General features: G+C 37.8%; 1 protein-coding gene across 11 annotated transcripts; it reads left to right on the top strand.

Annotated features, from left to right (window-relative positions):
* The first annotated feature begins 686 nt into the window (after nt 1-686).
* On the top strand, nt 687-24,444 carry POLI (DNA polymerase iota). Of its 11 annotated transcripts, XM_069569256.1 has the most exons (11): nt 777-894; nt 2,821-2,943; nt 4,759-4,940; nt 5,980-6,144; nt 9,903-10,055; nt 11,823-12,059; nt 12,974-13,152; nt 13,963-14,051; nt 16,366-16,496; nt 21,575-21,780; nt 23,380-24,444. In XM_069569256.1, exons 4-11 carry the CDS (start codon nt 6,048-6,050, stop codon nt 24,193-24,195), a joined length of 1,908 nt encoding a protein of 635 aa, XP_069425357.1. In that variant the 5' UTR covers nt 777-894; nt 2,821-2,943; nt 4,759-4,940; nt 5,980-6,047; the 3' UTR covers nt 24,196-24,444. The 11 variants fall into 11 exon arrangements, with proteins under 11 accessions (XP_069425348.1, XP_069425351.1, XP_069425347.1 ...); XM_069569247.1 differs by lacking the exon at nt 4,759-4,940 and having other exon boundaries at nt 687-894; XM_069569246.1 differs by lacking the exon at nt 4,759-4,940 and having other exon boundaries at nt 717-894; nt 12,959-13,152.
* Nucleotides 24,445-24,661: the final 217 nt, after the last annotated feature.

Below are 24,661 nucleotides of genomic sequence, written 5' to 3' on the forward strand. Positions count from 1 at the left end.
AGTTTCAGGTGAACAGTGAAGGGACTCAGCCACACCTATACACGTGTTCTCTCCCAAACTCTCCTCCCATTCAGGCTGCCACTTAACAGTGAGCAGAGTTCCCTGTGTTATACTGTAGGTCCTCGTTAAGTTTTCCACTTTAAATACAGCAGTGTCACAGTATCTTTGAGTCAAACAACAAAACGCAAATTTTAACATACTAGCTAATCGTATTAGTTGGAGAAGGAAATGGCAACCCATTCCAGTATTCTTGCCCGGAGAATCCCATGGACAGAGGAGCCTGGTGGGCTACAGTCCATGGGATTGCGAAGAGTCGGACATGATTGAGCAACTAACACAATCAGTTTACAAGGTCGCCTAGCTCTCACCATAATTTCCATCGATTCCCCCACCCCCATCACCATAAAATTTCAGCATCTCCGGGTTAGCATTTCTACCAGTTGACCGGGAGAACAAGCTGCCTTCTACATAAAAATAAACATTTAAAACTTGTGATAAGAACGTAACTCCGAAGACCGCATGCGGGGCGTGGGAAGAGCTGTTTGGGATGGTAAACCCTCCTTCAAGGCTACGCTGGAGAGAAGTCCCAGACGCCGGTCAGGAGGATTTGCAGCCCTTGCGACCATCAAGGTAGCCCGCGGCTAAGCGCACACTGCGCAGGTGCGAGCCCCGCTGCTCCCCGCGGAGCGCGGGCGGCCGCGGCCGGAAGCTGCCTTTCGGTGGGCGGTCGCCCCGGGGGAATGGAGAAGCAAGGGGTGGAGCCCCAGGAGGCAGGCGGCGGCGACGACGACGAGGAAGCGGAGTCGACTCGGGCCATGGAGCGGGCGGAGGCGGGGGCGCCCGGCGGCTGGCCCGGGGCGCTGGAGCCTGACGAGCTCGACGACCTCCCTTGGTGTAAATGAGCAGGCGGGGCGGGGCGACGAGGGCGGGCGCCCCGGGCGGCGGCGGCGGCGGCCGTTGGAGAGCGACCGTCCCCTCCCCGCCCGCGTCCTGGCGTGTTCCCGGCTCCGCCGAGAGGGCGGCCCTTCGCCGCTTGGTGTTCTGAGGCCACGGTCCCCGAGAGGGGCGGCTTCGCCCAGAAGGGGAAGGCCGGGCGCGTCCAGTGGGGTGATGGAGGCTGCGCTCGTCTCCCCTCAAACAGCCCCGCGAAAGCGGAAGGGGCCTCGGGGGCCTCAGGGCTGCGGAAGCGGGAACCTTGTCGCTCACTTGGCAGCGGTTGCGGCCCGGCCTCAGCCCGGAAGGGACCGCCCGGCTCGGAACCGAACCCGGCCGGGTCTGCAAGTGGCCGCCTCTCTGCTGATCCGCTTCCAGCCTCGGGGCCCAACCCCCGGGGTTTCGGGCTAAGGCTCTCTCTCCTTCCCAGCCTCCCAGCCCTTCGTTTTTAAAAAGCTTTAAAAATATTAAATACTTGCAGATTTACAGAGAGATGCACAGATAACTTTTACCGACTTTAATGGCTTACGTCACCGTGATACATTTGTCAAAAGAAAGTAACGTTGGCATAGTAATTGATACTCTTAACAGAAGGACAAGCTTTATTCAGATTTTACCAGGTTTTTTTTTTTTTTCCATTTAATTTGTTTCTGTTCCAAACTCCAAACCAGGATACCACATGGCATTTTAGCCTGCCTTGTTTTTAACTGCTGTTAATAGCTGAAATCTCCTGTCTTATCCCTCTGACCCCTCCACCAAGATGTGAACTACTTTTCAAAATCCAGGAAATATTTACTCAGTCTTTAAATTTAGCGAGTATTTGTTGGTAGTCTGCTGCTACTGCTAAGTCACGTCAGTCGTGTCCGACTCTGTGCGACCCCATAGACGGCAGCCCACCAGGCTCCCTCCGTCCCTGGGATTCTCCAGGCAAGAACACTGGAGTGGGTTGCCATATCCTTCTCCAAAGCATGGAAGTGAAAAGTGAAAGTGAAGTTGCTCAGTCGTGTCCGACTCAGCGACCCCATGGACTGAAGCCTACCAGGCTCCTCCATCCATGAGATTTTTCAGGCAAGAGTACTGGAGTGGGTTGCCATTGGTAGTCTAGGTATCGGCTATTCAGCATTGAACCAAATAATCCTGATCTCATGGGAGCTAAATATAGTCCACTGGGACCCATAGATTCTGCCTTCTGTTTTGTGTTTCAGGCTGTTTTTTTAAGGACATGCCACTTAGAATAATTTTTTGTTGTTGTTTAGTCGCTAAGTCATGTCTGACTCTTCTGTGATTGCATGGAATGGACTGTAGCCCACCAGGCTCCTCTGTGCATGGAATTCTCCAGTCAAGAATACTGGAGCTGGTTGCCATTTCCTCCTCCAGGGGATCTTTCCCACCTGGGGTTTGATCCCATGTCTCCTGCTGCTGCTGCTAAGTCACTTCAGTTTCCTGCGTTGGCAGGTTAAATCTTACAAGGAGCCACCAGGGAAGGATAATTTTTAAGTTGGTTGGAAGATTTGTGTTTATAAACTTTTCAGCCCTTTCCAACTTACTTTAAGTTTTCCTATAAACTTCAAAGTCCTAGGATTACCTCTTGCGTCTTCCATTATTGATAAAAGGTTTTTTTCCCTTAAAATTTATTACTATCCTGAGAAAAATGCAATACACCAAGAAATAGTAAACAGGCCTGAGGACTCTCTTGTAGGTGGAGTTTCTTTCATATCCTTGTAAGTTTTAGATTCTTTGAGACATGTAATAAATCCAGGGGAAAAAAACTTAAAAATCACTCTATATTCTTTGTTGGTTGCCATGTTTTAAGGGACTGGCAGTTGCTCAGAGGTGATAAACAGGCTGAATGTGTTTTTTTTTATTTGGTTGCATATTGTGCCACAGTTCATGATGAGCTGGAACCAGCAGGAAGTTCTTCATGTAGAGTCATAGTACACGTGGATCTGGATTGCTTTTATGCACAAGTAGAAATGATCTCCAATCCAGAACTAAAGGACAAACCTTTAGGTAATTCTGGACTTTGATACTATTTTCATTGTATGATATGATTTGTTATTTATTCTGATTTATTAAGCATATTAATGTTGGCAGCAGTTCTCTGATGCTTTATAGACAGTAATCTTTATTTCACTACTGGATGTAAACTTTATGAGCCTCATTTACTAAATGGCAAATGTGAGAGAAGCAGTGTAATTAACCAAATAAACAGGAAGACCACAATAAACTTCTAGTCTTTTTCTCAATGTTTGAAATTTTACAGCCATTTTATCTCAAGAATAACCTTTTAAAAAAATTTTAATAGGCATTTTCAACTATTCTACTTTTGAAATTAACTATTGAATTGTGTAACAAAATAGTTGGATTTTGTGTGACAAAACAACTGGATTTTGAACAACCCAAAATATTAAGGCATGCATAGTACAAGCTTTTCATGAAAACATAAGTATGTTTTAAAATAAAAGGCAAAGAAATTTTACATTGGGGAATTACCGAGTATTGTGTTTTGGCTTATTTTATTTTTACATTAGAAAAGTAAATTTCTAAAATTTTATGCATGTAGTAAGGATTTATCTTTGAGTAAAAGCATGCTGGGAAGGATTGCGGGCAGGAGGAGAGGGGATCGACAGGATGAGATGGCTGGATGGCATCGACGATTTGATGCACGTGAGTTTGGGTGAACTTCGGGAGTTGGTGATGGACAGGGAGGCGTGGTGTGCTGCGATTCATGGGGTTGCAAACAGTCAGACATGACTGAGCGACTGAACTGAAAAGCATCAACAGCAGTTTTGGTCACTTGCTGCTACCCCCTGGTGTCTACTTTGGTTTTGATAAAGCCCAGTTCAGCTCAGCCTAGTTTACTAAGGAACAGAGGATGACTGATGAGTACATTTTGGCTTGCCAAGGTCTGCTGCTGCTAAGTCACTTCAGTCGTGTCCGACTCTGTGCGACCCCATAGACAGCAGCCCACCAGGCTCCCCTGTCCCTGGGATTCTCCAGGCAAGAACACCGGAGTGGGTTGCCATTTCCTTCTCCAATGCATGAAAGTGAAAAGTGAAAGTGAGATCACTCAGTCGTGTCCGACTCTTTGTGACCCCATGGACTGGAGCCTACCAGGCTCCTCTGTCCATGGGATTTTCCAGGCAAGAGTACTGGAGTGGGATGCCATCGCCTTCTGTGTGCCAAGGTCTAGGGTCTTCAAAATTTCCTAAAGATATCAAGGAGTTAGGGTTAGGGAACCTGAATTTTCTTCATTGGGCATTTCTAATTAGCATTGTAAGAGTGGAAAATGGCAACCCACTCCAGTGTTCTTGCCTTGAGAATCCCAGGGACGGGGGAGCCTGGTGGGCTGCCGTCTGTGGGGTCGCACAGAGTTGAACATGACTGAAGCGACTTAGCGGCAGCAGCAGCGTTGTAAGATGTTGTGTAAGTAATGATTAGTAAAGAGGGATTGTGTAATTAAGATGCCAGCTTCCCTGTTGGCTCAGTGGTAAAGAATCCACTGCCTGCCAATGTGGGTTTGATCCCTGGGTCTGGAAGATCCCTGGAGAAGGAAATGGCTACCACTCCCAATATTCTTGCCTGGAAAATCCCATGGACAGAGGAATCTGGCAGGCTATAGGCCACAGGGTCCTATAAGAGGTGGACAGGACTTAATGACTAAACAACAACAACAATATTTGCTAATAGAAATGAAAGGCTGTGTTGTTTTCTCCTAGAAACCATCAGCATAATATTCCTCATTTCCTGGTAATTATTCATTACTGCATTTTAATTTTAGTCGATAAGTCATATCCAACTCTTTTGTGACCTCACGGACTGTAGCCTGCCAGGCTTCTCTGTCCATGGGATTCAACAGGCAAGAAGACTGGAGTGGGTTGCCTTTCTCAGGAGATCTTCCCAACCCAGGGATCGAGTGCCAGTCTCCTGCATTGCAGGTGGATTCTTCACTGTTGAGCCACCATTACCAAATATATGACTACTTAACTTGGGCTGGTGACACAATGGTGAGTCCATATAATCCTGCCTTAAAAGACTGATTTTTTAGTTAAGGAAGTGACTAATCTGATTTTTTAATATAGTTTACTGACGAAGCATAATTTATTACTTTTGACCCCGTGATTCTGTTTTGGGGCATCGTTTGACATATCAAAAATATGTGAAATGTTCCTTTGCCTGTTTATAATATGAGAATTTTAGGGAAAAAAGCACAGTTTTAGCAATTATAAGTCACTGGTAAATTAGAATTTTTAAGCAGTGTGTAGATGATCATAATTTAATCTTTTTGATAAGGAGGGGCTCATAATGCCACTTCACTGTCTAATCTTTTCTGTAGGTTACTGTGAAGAAAAGTTCAGTCATTAGAACATTTACTGGGGGAGATTACTAATAACTGTTGTAGGTTGGCACTTGTAACAGAACATAGCTTTATATTAATTGAGAAGTTATTCAGAAGACAAGTTAGATTTTCTAGTAGAGACCAGTAGTTAATTGTATTCAGTTACTTTCATCTGCCTTACTTTTGGTAAAACATGGCCTAGAGTTATATATAAAGTTATATAGAGTTTATTCAGTATAATTTGGGTTTTTATTGTTGGAAAAAAATCCTGGAAGGACTTGATCTGTATCTTCTTGCTGAAGACTTCATTGAATTGTTGATTTGTGGTAAAAGTGAAAGTGTTAGTTGCTCAATCATATCTGATTCTTTGCAACTGCATGGACTGTAGCCCTCCAGGCTTCTCTGTCCATGTAATTCTCCAGGCAAGAATACTGGAGTGGGTAGCCATTCTTTTCTCCAGATCATCTTCCCAACCCAGGGTTTGAAACCAGGTCTCCCACATTGCAGGCAGATTCTTTGCTCTCTGAGCCACCAGGGAAGCCCCTGATTTGTTAAATTGTACTTCATAGAACTTTGATGGATGGAGGCTATATTTTTTAACTGAGATAGAGCTTTTTATTCTTATCAAAACATTGTATTATAACTTATAATATGGAATAAGTAAATTTTAATTTTCAATTTTCTCAAAAAATGTTTGTTTTTTGTAGGGGTTCAGCAGAAATATTTGGTGGTTACCTGCAACTATGAAGCTAGGAAACTTGGAGTTAAGAAACTTATGAGTGTCAGAGATGCAAAAGAAAAATGTCCACAGCTAGTATTAGTTAATGGAGAAGACCTGACTCGTTACAGAGAGATGTCATACAAGGTTACAGGTACAGATTATGGGCAATATACTTTCAGCATTAAATTTTATATAGCATGCCTGTTAAGTACATGATCGTTCAGTAAGTGTAAAGTGCATAAGTCAGTTTTATTATTTGGGGGCTTTCTCATTAAAAAAAAATTTTATGTGAGAATGACTTAATATGTTATGAGTAAATGGTGAAAGAAACGTATAGTTGGAAGGAATTGAACTCAGTCATGGGTGATGTTTATATAAATATGAGAAAGTGTAAAAAAATTTTAAAGTGAGAAGATGGAAGAAGATAAACCGAAGAAAACCAGATAAATTTAAATGCAAGCTTGAATGAACTGTGAAGAAATATGCTGTACTCTAATGTACTAATGGTAGTTGAGAGAGACTTCTGTAATGTTTGATTAACATAATTAAAAAACAAGTTGTTAGGAACTGTTAGCAGAGATAATGAGTATATTAGTTTTTTGTTTTTTTTTTTTTTAGATTTTTATGTATAAGTGTGGATAAACTCCCCCTTACTAAGGTTTGGGTTTGAATCTTGCTGTTTTAGTAAATTATAGGAAAAATGAAACCATACATGTACTGGCATATGGCAAATAGCTATCATTTTAATTGTATAAGAATCAGCTTTTTACTTGTTTGCTATTATTTTTATTTGTTCTTTTGTTATTTGTAGCAGTTTTCAGATGAAAGGGTTAAATATACTATCCCAGAGCTCTTACAAATTAATGAGGAAACAAGCTTAAGTGAAACGGACAAAGAATATAAATAGGCAGTTGACAAAAAGCAAACTGGACAGTGTGAAAATGGGATGCTTAAATTCATTGGTACTAAAAATAAGAATGTGAGAAAAAGTAGAAACAAAGTATTACAGTCTTAAAAAAAGCAATCTAGCAGCATTTTTTGAAATTAAAGATACATACTATGTTCTTTAACCCAATAATATAACTGCTAGGGATTTATCAAATAGAAATAAAATGATAACATATATGTACAAAAATGTCTCATAGCATGATTCATAATTGCTAAAAATATGGAATGAGAACATGCTCATCAGGATGAAAATGGCTAAATGAATTTAAGACGTCTCTATAATGGAATATTATATGGCCATTAAAAATAGCTCAAATGGTATCATTTCATTTGATTCATAGAGGTATGCCTTGTTGAGTGGGTAAAAAGCAAGATGCAAAAACCTGTTATCAGGTTTTTCCATATGTGTAAGACAGTGACCCAAACACCTTCCCCCACATATGTGTATGTGTCTATGTACACTTAGGAAGAGAAAGAAGAGAGGGTGTATACTCGGTATTTAACCCTGGGTAACTTCTGGAGGGGCAGAGGTGGTGCTGAAACAGGGGGATGAGGGAAGAAGGGAGAGCCAAGCAAAAAAGATAAGACTGTACTCCCAAAATACCACTTGTGTATCTGTGCACAATTATATATATATATATCTGAATATTCAGAAAATAATTTTTTCTGTACATAGAGATGATGTAATACATATAGTTGTACATCTTTGTTCTTGGTGATCTTTCACATCATCCATATAACTCTTGCCTCATTCTTTTTAATGCCTGTACAGTATTCTATTTTGTCCCAAACTTATTTAACCATTCCTTTACTGATTTGAAGACAGTATATCTCATTTTATGCCTGTTGTCCTTATGTAATCATTAATTGCATCTCCTTTCATTAAAAAAAAAATCTCATTTTGGATGATAAATTATGTGGTTTCTCTTATAGTGAGGGGTTATTAGGCTCTTACCAATTTTTTGCTCTTAAAAAATATCAATATGTGCTTCAGTAGACATTTTCATATAGAAATTTTCACATACGTTCGTGAAGCTATCCTTAAAGTAAGTTCCTAAAGGTTAACTGCTTGAGCAAAGATAATTTGCATTAGAAATTTGCATACTGCTCTATGATGCACTTCAGGTTTTCCCAGCACATTGTTAGTAAGTGTGAGAGTATTAGATATTCATAAAGATTTTGCCTGATAGTTGGAAAAAAAAGTAAATCATTGTTTTGATTTGCATTTCTCTATGAGAAGTTTGAGCATTTTTTTCATGTATTTTTGGTCATTTATCTACATGTTTTGTCTTTTTTCCTTTATAATGTCAGACAAATCAGTCTAAATGATTTCTGTACCACTGCAACTCTTCACAGTGAAAAGTATCATACTAGAAAATCAATGCATAAATCTCAGTTTTTACACTGATTCTTAATTTATAAATTAGTATCTTGAAATAATTAAAAATGCACTAATATAATAACAAGAAATATTCTAAGCATGATTTATACATTGATAAAAAGTTATTTTGTTAATTTTTTTCATGGTGTTTTTGGAGTTGAAATAGGAATGTAGCCTAATAGTCCTATACTGAATTACCTCAGAACTATTTATGACATATAACCTTATTGTTTACTTTATACCTTTATTCTACAGTATTCCATTTTTTTCTGTAATTACAAACTCCTTTGGCTTGTGTAATCATAAGGTTTAATAAATGCATCTTGTTTATGAAATTGACATATTGACAGCCAAAAAGGTTAACTTCACAAATGGATAAGTGATTTATTCCTATGACCTAGTAATAGAACTAATGTAATCAGTCCATGTTCAGCAGTCCACCAGCTTTGTACATGATTCTGTATTTAACTTGCTTTTCTGCTTGGTAGTTAAAATTTGTCCTTTATTTTCCTTATTGTAGTATTGTTTTGATAAACGTTTATTTTTTACCTGTTACTGCTAGGCATCAGATATATACTTTTGGGAGAAAAAAAGCAAAAATTGGTGAGGGAAATTCAAAGAATTCTTTTATATGGTCAGACACATTGTCAGTTTTTCCCTCTGTTTTCTCTCAGTAGGTTGGAAGTGATTTTTGAAGGTCACTAGATCATACTGTTCCTTTATTAATTGTTTTACCCTGCTGTTATCAGTGTTAGCACCAATAAAACAGAGCTTTCATATTATAGGACTTTTTTAGAACATAAGCATTTTTGTATAATAAGTGACTAATAAGTTATTTTCTGCTACCCAGCTGGTATCAGTAGATGATTCAGAGAGAAGTGAAAATTCTTCTTAATGGTTTCAAAGTTATTAGTTTTAATCCTAAAAATGAGACTTGATAGTCTTTTTGAACTTATTTCAAATCTTGGTTCAGTTCAATTTAGGAAACATTTGACATAAGGACTGGCATTTGTGCTAGAGGCTGGACGTTCGGATACATGTGAGTCACGATCCGTCTCTGTCCTTATGGAACGAGTTGGAGGGTGACTAGTCAAAATGTTGCATTGTAGTATATTTTGTATTAAGGAACTTTTCTTTTTGACTTAGTATTCATTGGAAATTTAAGTTTTATTTTGTTTTGCCTTTTTAAAATTCTAGTGAAAAATATAGCCTGAGTATATTATTACTTTATTTTTCTAAGCAGACTCTATGACCTACTGCTTCAAGATTATAATTAACTATGTTCATTGATATTTAATGTACTACAGATAAATTATTGGTGTAGGAGATTGTGGTAAATATATTGCTATGAGTATCTGCCCAGGGAATGTTATTTTTGGACTTATTTTATTGGAAAATATTGCTTTTGTGCAGAATATGACACAGAAAAAAAATCCCAGTTAACTGACTTTATTCAAGATATTGTGTAATTGTGAATATATGTAAAACCTTTATTTTGTTATTTTTTAAGCATAAATAAAAGAGTTAAATCTATTCTAGTTATAATCAGTTATATCTGCTCCAATATTATTTTAATTTAGAGTTGTTGGAAGAATTTAGTCCAGTTGTTGAGAGACTTGGGTTTGATGAAAATTTTGTGGATCTAACAGAAATGGTTGAGAAGAGACTAGAGCAGCTTCAGAGTGATGAGCTCTCAGCACTGACTGTGTCGGGCCATGTATACAATAATCAATGTAAGTGGGTTCTTACGCACTCCATTTAGTAACTTAAAGTACCTGCATTTCTTAATGTTCAATCAGTTCAGTGAGTTGACTGTGTCTTTCAAAAGTTCTATGGCTTTTGTTGCCATAGTTCAGCCATCTAAGGTGATTAAAATTAGATATTGTTATTCCATATTAAACAGGCAGAAAATGGTATTTTGATGACATACAGCTCAGTGCTTTGGGCACTTTTCATTTCTCTGACACAGTCCTGTGTTAACCATTTTTAAGTGTCATACCTCTTTTAGGCCATCCTTAAGTTACAGGAGTTGGCTTCTTGGAGTAATTTTTGGTTTTCGTAAAACCATCTTAAGCAAAATTCTAGGTAGACTAAATTTGCCATTGTTGCCTCTTTGCTTGTTCACTTCTATTCTCCCAGGGCAACAAGAGCCTCCCATGTTAGCCCTTGTGGGAGCTTCCTGGCCTACCTACCGTCCTTTGTACGCTCATATTTAATCAGTTGAAATTCATCTACTTCACAATTGAAGTGCCAGTGACTGATGATATTTCCAGGGCAGTATTGTGTTTGAAAATAAGCTGCAGTCAGCTCCACTGAATATCTCCTTGGGCTGTCAAACATCTAGTGACTGCTGGTGACTTCTAGACCCTACCACGTAGAAGGCAAGCTCTTGTGTTTCTGTATGAGATTTGTCCTGACGTACTTGCTCCTGGGTCTCAGCCTGCCTGTGTTTCCTCTTACTCCCCTTTTCGAGAGCTATTGTGATCAATCTCCAGTCATTCTCCACCTCTCTGATATTAAAGAAGAAAAGAGGTGGAGCTACAGTTCTCTTTTATAAGAAAATATGAAGCTTTCACGTGTCCTTTGTATCTGTCCTCTTTTGTCACTTACAAGGTCTGGGTAACAAGAAGGTTCCAGGTGTGTTTCTGTATAATTTTTACAGCAAACTTGGAGTCTACTGGTTAGAACATTATTATAGAGACCTTGGCTTTATGGCCTACGAAGTCTAATTCTTCATGATTCTTTTCCCTTTCACATAAGATTTTGTTAATTTTTTTTAAACCTACAGAGGAGTTGATGGAACAGTACAGTGAGAATAGTCATTATGCCGTTCCTTGTAGATACTCCTTTTGTATCATTTTACACATTTGTTTTATCTTATTGTTTATTGATCATTTGATAGATTGTTGAGCATTTGAAAGTAAATTATAGACATCATGGCACTTCAGATGTAAATACTCCTGAGGATCAGGACTGTGTCATATAACTCTAGTGTCCTTTTCACATCTAAGGAAATTTGTTTCCATATAGCAATTTCCCTATACTTTTAATAAAAGGTGTCTTAAACTGTATACAAATCCAAAATTGTTTTTAGTAGCACATACCACTGGTGTGAAAACTTTAAATTCAAATCTTTGAAATGTTAACTATGTCATTAATGTAACATTTTTACTCTTATGCTTACTTCCCAGTAAACATGAGTAAAAGTTCTGGTAGTGCCAGTAGGAATTTTTTATGAGAGATCAATTTTTATAATCTGTTAATCATTCAGCACTCTCAGTATGTATTTGCTATCACAGGCCCTTGGAATTCACTTGTGATAGTTATTTTACAGAATTGCTGTGAAGAGCCAAAGAGCTTAGTTAAGTGTGCAGCAGTGTGGTGGTGTTGTGGGGTAGGGTTGGATATAGATTAAGCCCTTTATCTTTTAAAAACTCATTTGTTAAAAAACAAACAACGTTTTGACGATGACTTTTAACAACATCGGCTGTTTTCTGTAGCTGTAAACCCACGTGACACGTTGCATATCAGACTCCTTGTTGGATCTCATATTGCGGCCGAGATGCGGGAAGCCATGTACCAACAGCTGGGTCTCACTGGCTGTGCTGGAGTGGCATCTAACAAATTATTGGCAAAATTAGTTTCTGGCATCTTTAAACCAAATCAACAAACAGTCTTACTACCTGAAAGTTCTCAAGATCTCATTCATAGTTTGAACCACATAAAGGAAATACCTGGTAAGACAAATATATTTGAAAAACATATATTGGTTTTACTGTATTTCTTTTAAGTTTAAATATTACAGTTATGCATAATTAATTCTTATAGAGTCTGTGTACTTGGCTCTTGTGTGTGTGAGTTCCTCAGTCAGGTCCAACTCTTTGCAACCCTGTGGACTCCCGCCAGGCTCCTCTGTCCCTGGGATTCTCCAGGCAAGAACACTGGAGTGAGTTGCTATGCCCTCTTCCAAGGGATCTTCCCAACCCAGGGACTGAACCCGTGACTCCTGCACTGTGGGCAGATTCTTTACTATCTGAACCATCAGGAAAGTGTACTTGGCTCTTGGTGAAAACCAAAAGCCCCCCAAAAACCTGATGTTTTCTGGAGAGACTCTATATTAGGAATCTATATATATGAAAGTACTTTCCTAGTTTTACGTGCTTTTATATTGTTTGAATATGATCATGAAAGTTATAACCTGGAAACATATGGTCCTTTATTTTTAGTACCTGGTTCATACTTTAATACTGTACCTTCTTCTAGAGAATGGAATTGGTCTTTCACTAACTCTATTTTGGGATTGTACATAAAATATTACGGCCACAAAGGACCTACCCAAGCAGCTAGGTCCACTTTTTATTTTAAAGATGAGGAAACTGATTTTCTTGAGGGGTTCAATGACCTATTCATATCATTGGGCAAATTTGTATCTCTGAAGATCAAATGCTTACATTTTTATAGATTATCAGTAATGTATGTATTAAAATTCATTTCTGTGGCATTAAATTTTAAGTTTGGTCTCAAAAAAAATACCAATGGTATCCAAAATTATGGTATCAAAAGATGTGGTTGATATATTTATAATATTTTAATTAGCTAATTTTAAAGAGAAAAGCTATTGTAACACTACGTGCAGCTCTTTTTGCTTTAGGTATTGGCTATAAAACGGCCAAACGTCTGGAAGCACTGGGCATCAGTAGTGTGCGTGATCTTCAGACCTTTTCATCCAAAATATTAGAAAAGGAATTAGGAATTTCAGTTGCTCAGCGTATCCAGAAGCTCAGTTTCGGAGAGGATGACTCTCCTGTGACTCCCTCAGGACCACCTCAGGTATGTGAAGATGTTGCTTATTTTAATGGAGTACTGGTGGTCGCATTATTTGAGATAAAGATTTCCAGTTCTACTGCTGAATTCTTACTGTTCCAACTTGCTTATTAGGTTAGTACGTGATCATTTTCCTGTGAGAAGGCTACTTATTATATTAAATTAATAAATATTATTAAATTGAATCTAAGAATCAGTATTTAAATCTCAAGTTAGCCACTTTGACTATTGCTCAATTTTAATAGCCTGTATTGTATATAGGAGGCAAAATAATTTGTAAAAATATTGTTTTCAGAGTAGTCTAATGATTTAGGAAGTGGAGAAAGTTTATAATCACCCAGGTAACAGTGATTTTTTTTTCCCTGTGAGATGATAATATATATATATTATCCCAGAATCATCACCATAAACCTTTCATATAGGTAGTATTAACGTTTGTTCATACCTTTCCCTCCCTCCCTTACTCCCTTTTCCTCCCGTAATTTTTTTTAAGATGAAGATACTGTATTTTAGAAAGGGTAAGTAACTTGCCCAAGATTAAACTGAGATTCAAGTCCTAGGAAATTAAGAGCCTCACTGTAATCACACATTAAAGCTTGGCATTGGTACTAGAGCTTTGCAATTTTCTTGATTTCCAATGCACTTTCTAGTGGAGTACAACTTGCAGATAAAAAGATGTAATATAAAAGTGAACTAAATGGCTCAAACTAAGCGTAAGAGGTAAAGAACGTGTTGATTATTTAGTTGACATATACACTGATGATTGGATATGCTTATTTGGGTTTATATTAATGCTTACTTGTGCTTCTTTGGTAGTCCTTTAGTGAGGAAGACTCATTTAGATGTTCATCAGAAGTTGAAGCTAAAACTAAGATTGAAGAACTACTTGCTAGTCTTTTGAACAGGTGATTTTTCCATTTTGCCATATCCTCTTACAGATTCTGTGTACAGTGCATGGAAATACTATATATTTACTATATATAGACTATGTATAGTATATATATACACTTGATGTTCTTTCTTGGAATTTGCAGATTAACTGGAGACTAAACATGTAAAGATCATCTATCTCTGAACCTCTCTACATTATAAAGTATTACACAGCTAGTAACATATGTCCTTAACTAAATTTAATTCATCTACTTCCACTGGTCTCAATATTAGTAACATTGTGGTTTACTGCGGATCTTAAGCTGCTGATCATTACCTAAGGGAGTTTTGTGGGTATCTCTGGAATCGCTGCACTTACAAATTTGTGATGATTGAGGATAGCAAATTGATGGAGAAAGCAGAAGAACCCTTTTATCTCCTGTGCCTCAGACTATAAAGTCAGATGAAGGAATAACTTAATGGGACTGTGTGTGAGCAGTGAGGGTGACTGTGTGTATGCTCAGGGTTACTGGCCTTTAAATACATGAAGAGTGTTAATTGGAATTATGAGTATACAAGTAGCATAGCATAAACTAAAAGACATTTCGTTTTCTGATGCTCCTTTGCCATCATATATCTATTTCTCAATACTCCATAGGAGAGTGTTACTTCCCTTCCTCCCATTTCTTTGATTTCTCAAAATGGGGTGTTAAGGGTCTAACAGGTTTGGGTAAGTGTGCTTCCGTAATGATGTTAGGATGGCCTCTGTGACTAAAAAAAATCGTTTTTGGATGACTACTCTCAGAAAACTGATAAAGCGAAATTTCCTTCAACTCTGCTGCCACATGCATTGCAGTTCTCATGTCTTGAGCAAGGCCATGCAACTCATCATTCGCTGCACGCAGCTGGCTGACTGTATGACACAGCTTCAGGGATATGACTCAGGCCGAGCCTTCGAGAATGCTGGTGAAACTGGGTCATCTGCTTTGCTTCAGCTAAATGAGACTATTATGAAATACCTAGCTACTGGAAACAGTTCTAGACAAAGGGAAACCACAAGAATTATACATTTTATAGGTTCCCTTATTTGTAGAATCAACCCAGAAATGAGTCCAGATGCCCTAAACCTATGAAATACTATTAACCGTATCTCCTTATCTTTGCTTGGCATGCTCTCTTCTATACAGTGGCTTCTTATTTCAGTGACTGAGGTATATAATGCCATCTAGCTGGCAAAAAAAAAAGTATCTGAGTATGCGTGACTGTTCTTGGGCATATGATTATTAATACTATAGATATGTAAGAGGTATAAAATCATACGTTGTTTAATCCTTTTTCTAGGTACTGGCCTTAAGATTGCTTAGAGTATAACCCCTTTTTTTGTACGTCTTAATTAGTTACAGGAGCCAAATTATACTCTTTGAATTGCATATTAACTTAACAGAACAAGTTTAGCTGGAAGATGTTTAAACTAGTACCGTTTATAGGAACCAGTTGAGATATTTTATTATCTTAATAAAACAGCAGTCAAGAAGTTTTGTGATTAAGCAATAAGAAAAAAATGCTTACTACAAAAATCTAAATATTCTAATTCAAAATCAATTTGATTATGCTTAATACTATTTGTATTTCATGTTTGTGATCTTTTAGTGCATTGGCATACATATAGAAAGTTTTCTACTTTTTAAGCAGATTTTCCACGGCATTAAAACTTTTGCTTTCAACAACAAAAGCAAGATCGTTTGGATGGATCACTTTTTAAGATTCGTGGACGAGTGCTTCCTTTCCTAAATATATTCTACAATTGACCTTTCACATTATTGCTCTAATATGCCATGTAATGGTGATATTACTGACTCCCTTGGATATATTGGAGAAGTGCTTTTTGACAAATAATTTCATTAAATATTTGTTTTCTTTTTGTAGTCTTCTTAATGTGTAAAAAATCTGTCATTTTTCATATATTTGCTTCTGTCAGTAAATGATTCTCAGTTTCTTAAATTTCCTGTTGATTTTAATATGTTACTTGTAGTTATGATTTGGATTTGGATAATAAAATGGCTTGTTATAGTTGTATCTTATTTCTGTTTTTTTCCTGATAGCACTCAATTCTGTGTGAGGCCTGAGAGCCTTACATTTAAAATTTCAAGAGTGTTATTATGAAGACTTTATGAAGTTTACTTGAGCTGTTCAGGGACCTGTATTGCCTACTGCCTGAGTATTACTATATTTATAATTGTTACAGTTACTCAGTCTGGCACCTTTAAATAAATGAGGTATAGTCGATCATCCAAAAAAAAACACCAGACTTTTTCTAATTCCTTGTTTCCTCTTTCTCTTTATTTTTAGAGTCTGCCAAGATGGAAGGAAGCCACATACAGTAAGATTAGTAATCCGTCGGTATTCATCTGAGAAGCTCTGTAACCGTGAGAGTCGTCAGTGCCCAATTCCATCTCACATAGTTCAGAAGTTAGGGGCAGGTAACGGACCATTTAGATGGCATTCTGATCATTTCGTTGGCAGGTTGAACTCTTAAAAAAACAAACTTTGAGTTCGAAAAATGATCCAAAAATGAGTAATCCTCACATGGAGTTAGTGAGCTATTAAGTACTTTTTTTCTAAAAGAAATTTTCACTAGAAAACTTTTTTTGTTTCAATAGATAATAAAAGTAAATGCCCTGTTGAGAATGCTTCCCAACTCCAAAGAAAACACCAAACTATGATAATTAACTATATGGCGTGAGATGGTTTCTTTATGAGCATTTAGATTGTTTCCATTTTTTGGCTGTTCTAAAAAATGGGACTGTGAACGTTTGGGTGCAAGTCATCAGGCAGATATATGCTTTTGTGCGTCTTTGGTAGACTACAAAGCATGGAATTTCTGGGCTGTAAGGTAGTTGAACTCTAAGAAACTGCCAGATTTTCTTCCAAAGTAAGTATAACAAGGCAGATATTCAGCAACAGAGTATAGAGGCTTCCAGTTTTTTTCATATTCTCATTTATGTTTTAATACTATCATTTTCTTGACTCATGACTATGTAGTGGTCTTTCATTGTTTTTTCTTCTTTTATGGATATTACTTTTGATATCATATCTAAAAATTCTTTGCCCAATGCAGAAATTATAAATGTTTCCTATGCTTTTTTTTTCAGAAATTTTATACTTTTAAGATTTATATTTAAATCCACTTAGAATTTTTATGTGTTGTGTAAAGTAAGAGTTTTAGTTTATTCTTTTGCATATGAGTATCCACTTGTTCCATAGAATTTGTTAACAGACTTTTCTTTCCCCATTAAATTGCCATGGCATCTTTGTCAAAAACTAACTGACCATAATAAAGTAAGGGTTTCTTTTTTGCCTTTCTTATCCCATTGATATGTATGTTTATTCTTATTCCGGTTCCAGCCTGTCTTGATACTTTGTTGTAAGTTTTGAAATTAGGTAGTGTAAGTTCTCTAGCTTTGTTATTTTATGAAGTTGTTTTGGCTATTCAGGGTCCTTGTGGAAAGATTTTTTTTAAAGGAATTTTATTTGTTTGTTATGAGTTTATTCTGATTTTCTATTCATTTTGAGTCCGTTTTGGTAATTTGTATCTTTTCAGAATGTATGCATTTCATCCAGGTTATCTAACTTGTTATCATGAATTGTTAATATTCCCTTGTAATTCTTTTCATTTTTATAGGGTCTACAGTGATATCCTGTCTTTCATTCTTGATTTTGATAACTTTTTTTCCTTTGTGATTCTAGTAAGGTTTATCAGTTTTTCATCGTTTCAAAGATTCAGCTTTTGGTGTCATTAATTTCTCAGTTTTCTTTCTACTTTGTATTTCATTTATTTCTACTCTGATCTTTGTTATTTCCTTCTTTCTGCTTGCTTTAGGTTTAATATGCCTTTTCCTCCTGGGTTCTTAGGATGGGCAGCTTACTTTATGTATTTTATACTTACCTGTGTTCTAATAATTCAGGTTTAAAGTTACACATTTCCTTTTAAGCAGTGCTCTCTTTAGCTATATTCCTTAAGTTGTATTGTGTTTCTTATTCATTAAGCTCAGAATAGTTTTTAATATCTGTTGTGATTTCCTCCTTGACCCCTAAATTTATTTAGAAATTTGCTGTTTAATTTACAAATATTTGATTATGTTTCAAATAACCTTTCATTGTTGATTTCCAATTTGTCTTTATGTTGACCAGAGTAGATACTTTGAGTAATTTCAATCCTCTTGTATTTATTGAGCCTTCTTTTGTTGCCTTGCTTATGGTCTGTCTGGAGCATGTTTCAGGATTTACATTTGAAAAGAAGAGTTGAGCAGCACTGTCATACCATTCTGCTGAACTAAAATTTGTGGCCTCTTCCTCTAAAATAGCATTTTTTGAATGACAGTTTGTCTGGATATGTAATTTTTGATTGGTTTCTTTGCATACTTTGAGTATGGTATTCCATTCCTTTGTATTCCATTATTTTTGATGAAAAGGCAGCTGTTAAATAGTTTATAATCAGTAGAGACTCCTGTCACTAGTTTCAATCAAGAAAGCATAACCACATGGAAATTTGAACACTGAAGGTTTCAAAAATTACTAAACTATGATAGGGAGTAACTAGAAGGGTATAAAGATACCCTTAAGAGGTGCCCTGGGGCTAGGGAAAAGTAGCCAAGGAAGAGCAGGCTTGGAGAGAGAGTCTTCCTCCCCTCCAGGAGAAGGTGTGGTTGCGGAACACTGGATGCTGGAGAGATCCTTTGAGTTACCTGGCCCAGTGCTGCTCCATAGTTACTGGGCCAAGAGAAACCACCCCCTGACCCCCCAGAGGAGCTGCGGCTGACTGGTGGGCACACGGGTGGCCTTGGACGATGGGAGTTTGCTCCCTGGCAGGGCAGCGCGTGAGCTGGGGTACGCAGGCGTCTGCGTTGGGAGGGCTTCTGTTGACATTCCTTCAGGATGTGGGCAAGCTGAGATCAGTAGGTGTTCATACTGAAGAGGTCTTCATTTTTCTGCTAGTACAAAGGTGGAGGGTATGGTGCCTGCATAGGAAGAGCTGGAGGAAACAGCCCATGTAGGCATGGCAAGCCTGTTAGGTGGGTGTGTGGAAGGACTCCAGGCAAGGCACAGGCCTGCTGTGTGCAGTGTTTGAGTTGGTGGTGCCATGGGAACGCGGTCACTAGGCTTGACTGGGGCTGGGGTTGCTGAGGAACTGAGCCTTCCACTCACATGTGGTATGGCAGAGCACTAGTAGATATTTCCACACGTATGTACTGTATACAGACCAGGTTACAGAAGCAAGAAAGAGTAAAAAAGCAGTATACTGCAACAGGAAGAGAAGCCCGCTTTCTAATTTAGGGATCCTCCACTTCTCTCTACTGACAAAGCTTAAGAATTATGCTTAATGTAAAGAAAATGTCAGAGTCTACCCCATTATCACAGCAGGTACTAAGGGTGCTTTAGAGTTGAGAGGCAGTAAATTGTTACCAGGCATGGTCGTATCCTTGTTCTCCTTTATATGACGAGTCACTTACCTCTTTTTTAGCAGTTTGACTGTATGTGTGTTAGTCCCTCAGTCATGTCTGACTCTTTGTGACTCCATGGCCTGAGCCTGCCAGGTTTCTCTGTCCATGAAATTCTCCAGGCAAGAATACTGGAGTGGGTAGCCATTCACTTCTCCAGTGGTTTTTGTGTTTATCTTACTTGGAATTTATTGAGGTTCTTGATTCTGTAGACTAAATTTTTTAATGAAATTTGGGAAGTTTGGGGCTCCTATTTCTTCAAATATTCTTTCCTTTTTCTTTCTCTTCCTTCTGAGTCTCATTGCACATATGCTTGATGTTGTCCTATAGGTGTGTTAGCCACAGGAGACAGGGGTTCGATCCTTGGGTTGGGAAGATACCTGGAAGAGGGTGTGGAAACCCACTCTAGTATTCTTGCCTGGAAAATTCCATGGACAGAGGAGCCTGGTGGGCTACAGTCCATGGGGCTGTAAAGAGTGGGACAAGACTAAAGCGACTTAGTGTGCATGTAGGCACGCTGATAGTCCAGTAGTTAAGAATCCACCTGCCATTGCAGGGGACATGGGCTCGATCCCTAGTCTGAGAGGATCCCGCATGTCATGAGGCCACTAAGCCCGTGCGCTCCAACTCCTGCGTACCCTAGAGCTGGCACTCTGTAACAAGAGAAGCCACAGCAATGAGAAGCCCAGACACCACCACTCGAGAGTAGCCCCTGCTTACCATAACTAGAGGAAGCCCAAGCGCAACATTGAAGACCCAGTGCACCCGAAAATTTGAAAATGAAATTTTAAAAAAATCATGAGAAAAATAATAGCAACTTTGAAGTCTTTGCCAAATCATTCTTAAAGTCAGTTTCTATTGACTGGTCTCCCCCCGAGTATGAATCACACTGCTGTTTCTTTGTATGTATTGTAATATTTTGTTGATGATTGGACATTTTAGATAATGTAAAACTCTCAATTTGGATTTTTTTCCCCTGTGGGCGTTTTTTTTCCTTTTCTTTGTTTGTAACTTGTCTGGACTTAAGCTGCATAATCTACCTCTCCTGTGATGTGTTGCCCTGATTTCTCTGCTTAGGTTCTTTTTGAAATTAAAAACATTTATTTTGGCTTCCTAGGAGGTTACCCTGTTGTCTGCATAGTTTGGTAGTTAGACAATAATTGGTCAAAAGTTTGCTCCCATACCACAGGCTGGAATTGTGCAGGGCGGTGTGCTTGGGTTGGAGGGCACTTTTGAGACGTAGGCTCTTTTCAGGACTGCCTCGGCTTAGGTCTTCCGCTCTTCCCTCTTGCATCTCCCTGGTATGCTTGTCCATTCTAGGCAGACAAGCTCTAGTGGCGAGCTCTAGTGGCGAGCTTAGGCCTTCTCTGCTCTCAGTCAGCTGTGGTTCTCTCATTTCCAGATTTCCTGGTTGAATGTTATGTCTGGCCCACTGATCATTCACGCACCCCAGCCACAGTTGCAGTCCCGGGCTCAAGAGCCACATGATCTCATTTGTTTCCTAGCAAGTTTGCTCATTTTTCTGGCATCATGGCCGGTTGTGGGCTCTTGCCCTCTTCCTCCAATCAGGTCAGTCGCTGCTGGCTTTGACAGCCAGCTTCATCCTGGTGAAACTGCTATCCCAACCGCCCTCTGTGAGTGGGGGATACAAACGACCCCAGCCAAGAAGGCTGCTGTCCCCACTTTCTTACCTAAGTTCTGGCTGTTTTTCATAAGTCAGTGCTTCTCAATTTTGTCACCTTTGGTTCATTCCAGAATTTCAAAATGATTATTTTTGACCATTTTGTTCAGTTTTAATTTTATGTGGAGATTTTCCAACCTCCACATTCTCCCACAACTAAAAGTTCAACATTTCAAATCCTCATTTGGCAGTTCAACTCATTTGGCAGTTGGTGTTAATGTTGAGATGTCCCAGTTCAGTATATAATGTCATGGTGTCCCAATGATATCTACCTAGGATTTTAATTTCTTAATCTAGGCAATATAAATTAGATTAAGCTCTTAACATTAATTTATGACATAGTATGTTTAGATATTGTCTTCTTACACCTTTTATTTAGGAAATTATGATGTGATGGCCCCAATGGTTGATATCCTTATGAAACTTTTTCGAAATATGGTGAATGTGAAGATGCCATTTCATCTTACCCTATTAAGTGTGTGCTTCTGCAACCTTAAATCCCGAAATACTGCTAAGAAAGGGACTATTGACTATTATTTAACACCTTCATTATCAACAACTTCACACACTGGAAAGCGCAGTTTTGTAAGTATACTGTTATTGGATTTGTCTAGTTAAATTACAAATATAAATTTGTGTTTCACTGATATAATTTAGAGATTTTGGGGGGATGAGATTTGAATGAGTTACTTATATATATTAGTAGTATCTTTCATATTATGGTTAGTAGCCTTAAGTATATTGTGCTGTGGTCTAAAAATAAAACATAAGCATCACTGGATAAAAGAGAAAACCTTGATAGAGGTACTCTGTTTTGGAACTGTTAAAACATTTTTTAACAGTATATAGGAATATGATGGTGAGTGCATATGAAAATGTTTTCAAATAACTAGAAATCGAATCTTGTTGTCAGTTTATACATAAGCTACCAGCAGCTCCCCCACACCAATGTTTTTGTTCAAGTATTTAAATTTTCTTGGTTTTGAAATTATATTGAATTCTGGTAGCAATATTGATAGAGTATGAATGCTTACTTTATAATTGTAGAAATTAAGAGTATGGTAATAGAGAGGCAGAGTTCAGTCTTAATTTCAAATGATAAAAGAAAATGCTATACAGATGGCCATTCTGTAAACTTTTGTTTACCAAATGTGGGATGATTTAAAAAATAATCTTTTACTAAATTATTTATGCCTACCATTAACTCTTAATTTAAATGTTTTTGTTATTTTCTTTATTTTTATTGTTAGTATAATTTTAGTAATATTTTTTTATTACATTTAAGCCTATAGTGAGAACAGAATAGTGTTATGGAAATACTGAATTAGTGCTCTCTTCAAAGTACTTTTTTTCAGTGACCCTTATTATTAACTGAAATTTTAAAAGATGTTTACTTTTTAAAATTAGTCTGTAGAATGAGGATTAAAGGCCTTTAACTCACAGTAGTGTTACAGGTGTAAACACAAGTGAAAGTACCTTGTTCGTGTCTGGCACACAATAGGTGCTCAGTCAATACGTTGGCACAAATCTCTTCTGCTTTTACTTTTTTGAAATTACTGTTGTGTTGATGTTTCTTGAATTATATTTGACTATCTATACACTTTTTATGGTGCTTAAAACTAGAGGGAAAATTATGCACATTAAGATGGAAGATGTTTTAAAATTTTTATTTCAGGTACATATAGAAGAATGTTACATTTTATAAATGATATCGGATTTTTACCGTAGAAGTATTTTTTTTCTTTCTGTTAAATGTTACACTTCAAAGTAGAGAATTTTAGAAAACCAGTCCTTGATCCTATCTGTGCACATACATGTTTTAGATAGAGTCATTGGTGAGTCATCATTTGCATAGGCCACCATTCTGTTATCCTCACAACTGGAAGTTTGAATACATGATTGTTAAGGTCCTCTCCGGGTCTCTAGATACATACCTATCTTCTGGCTCAGTGCTGTCTAGGAAGGAAGCCCTCTTCCTGGAACAGTGAGCAAAGGTCCACAGAGCAGTGTGACTAATTGTGGTGGATTAATCATTTCTAGTTGTTTGGAACTGGCCGGAAGGACTGAAGTTATGGAGCAGGATAGAAGCATATTGGTTCCATAATAGCTACACTTAGACTTCAGCAGCATGAATATTTAAAAGATATCAGACACCTAAATTACTCTGTTATCCTTACATTCTAGAAAATGAAAGACTGTCATATGGAGGATTTTTCTAAAGACAAGCAAACAAATCGGGATTTTCTATCAACTGGAAGGATTGAAAGTACAAGAACTGGGGAGTCTCCACCAGATCCCACAAATTCTTCTAAAGAAAAAGACAGTAATGAATTTCCCCTCTCCTTACTTCCTGAGGATATTGACCAAGAAGTCTTTAAGCAGCTTCCTGTAGATATTCAAGAAGAAATCCTTTCTGGAAAATCTCGAGAAAAAGTTCAAGGAAAAGGAAGTTTGAGTTGTCCATTACATGCTTCTAGAGGAGTATTGTCTTTCTTTTCTATGAAACAAAAACAGGATAGTTCCTTAAATCCTAAAGATCATGTACCCAGTAGCAAACAGGTCTCCTCTGTATCTCCCTGTGAACCAGGAACATCAGGCGGTAGCAGTTCCTCGTATGTGTCTAGCCAAAAAGATTATTCACATTATTTAGACAGTAGCTTAAAAGATGAACGAATGAGTCAAGGACCTAAAGAATCTCAAGGATTCCACTTTTCAAATACAAACCCTGCTGTATCTGTTTTCCATTCATTTCCAAATTTGCAGAGTGAGCAACTTTTCTCCAAAAACCGCATGACAGACAGCCATAAGCAACCAGTGGCCACAGTCTCTCGTCATGAAGGACTTAAGGAAAATAGAGAGCAAGAGTCTCCCGATGAGAAAATTACTTTTCCTTCTGACATTGATCCTGAAGTTTTCTATGAACTGCCTGAAGAGGTACAGAAAGAACTGTTGGCTGATTGGAAGAGAACGGGATCAAATTTCCACACTGTACATAAATGAGCGTGCTCCAAAAAAGGGAAAGACCATTTTTCTCAGATTAACAGTTTATTAAGCTTTTCTAAATTAAACACTAATACTTTCAATAATGTAGAAACGTAATGTGAAATGTTCCGGATAAAGCAAACATAGTTATGGGAAGAAATTCTGGCACAAAGCATAAAAATATAACAGAAATAATGTAAAATATTACCTTCCTCTCATTCCTAACGTGTTTTATATTGCTTTTCAATAAAAAGAATATCATGATCAGCATTAGTATATTTTCCATACATCATGGAAACATTGGGAGGAAGATATATATGACTATGTATAAAAAATAGAGTAGCCAAATCATTGCTATACTAGAGCAAAGAACAGGGCTTTTTCCTATGAAGTACAGAGTTGCTCAAGAAATTCGCCTCATTAGGAAATAGCCATAAAAAAATTCTATTGCCAGCTAAGCTGCTAAAAATGCATAGGTCTTGGT

The sequence above is a fragment of the Ovis canadensis genome, chromosome 23 (assembly GCF_042477335.2).
Source record: "Ovis canadensis isolate MfBH-ARS-UI-01 breed Bighorn chromosome 23, ARS-UI_OviCan_v2, whole genome shotgun sequence".
In the NCBI taxonomy this organism is placed as follows: domain Eukaryota; kingdom Metazoa; phylum Chordata; class Mammalia; order Artiodactyla; family Bovidae; genus Ovis; species Ovis canadensis.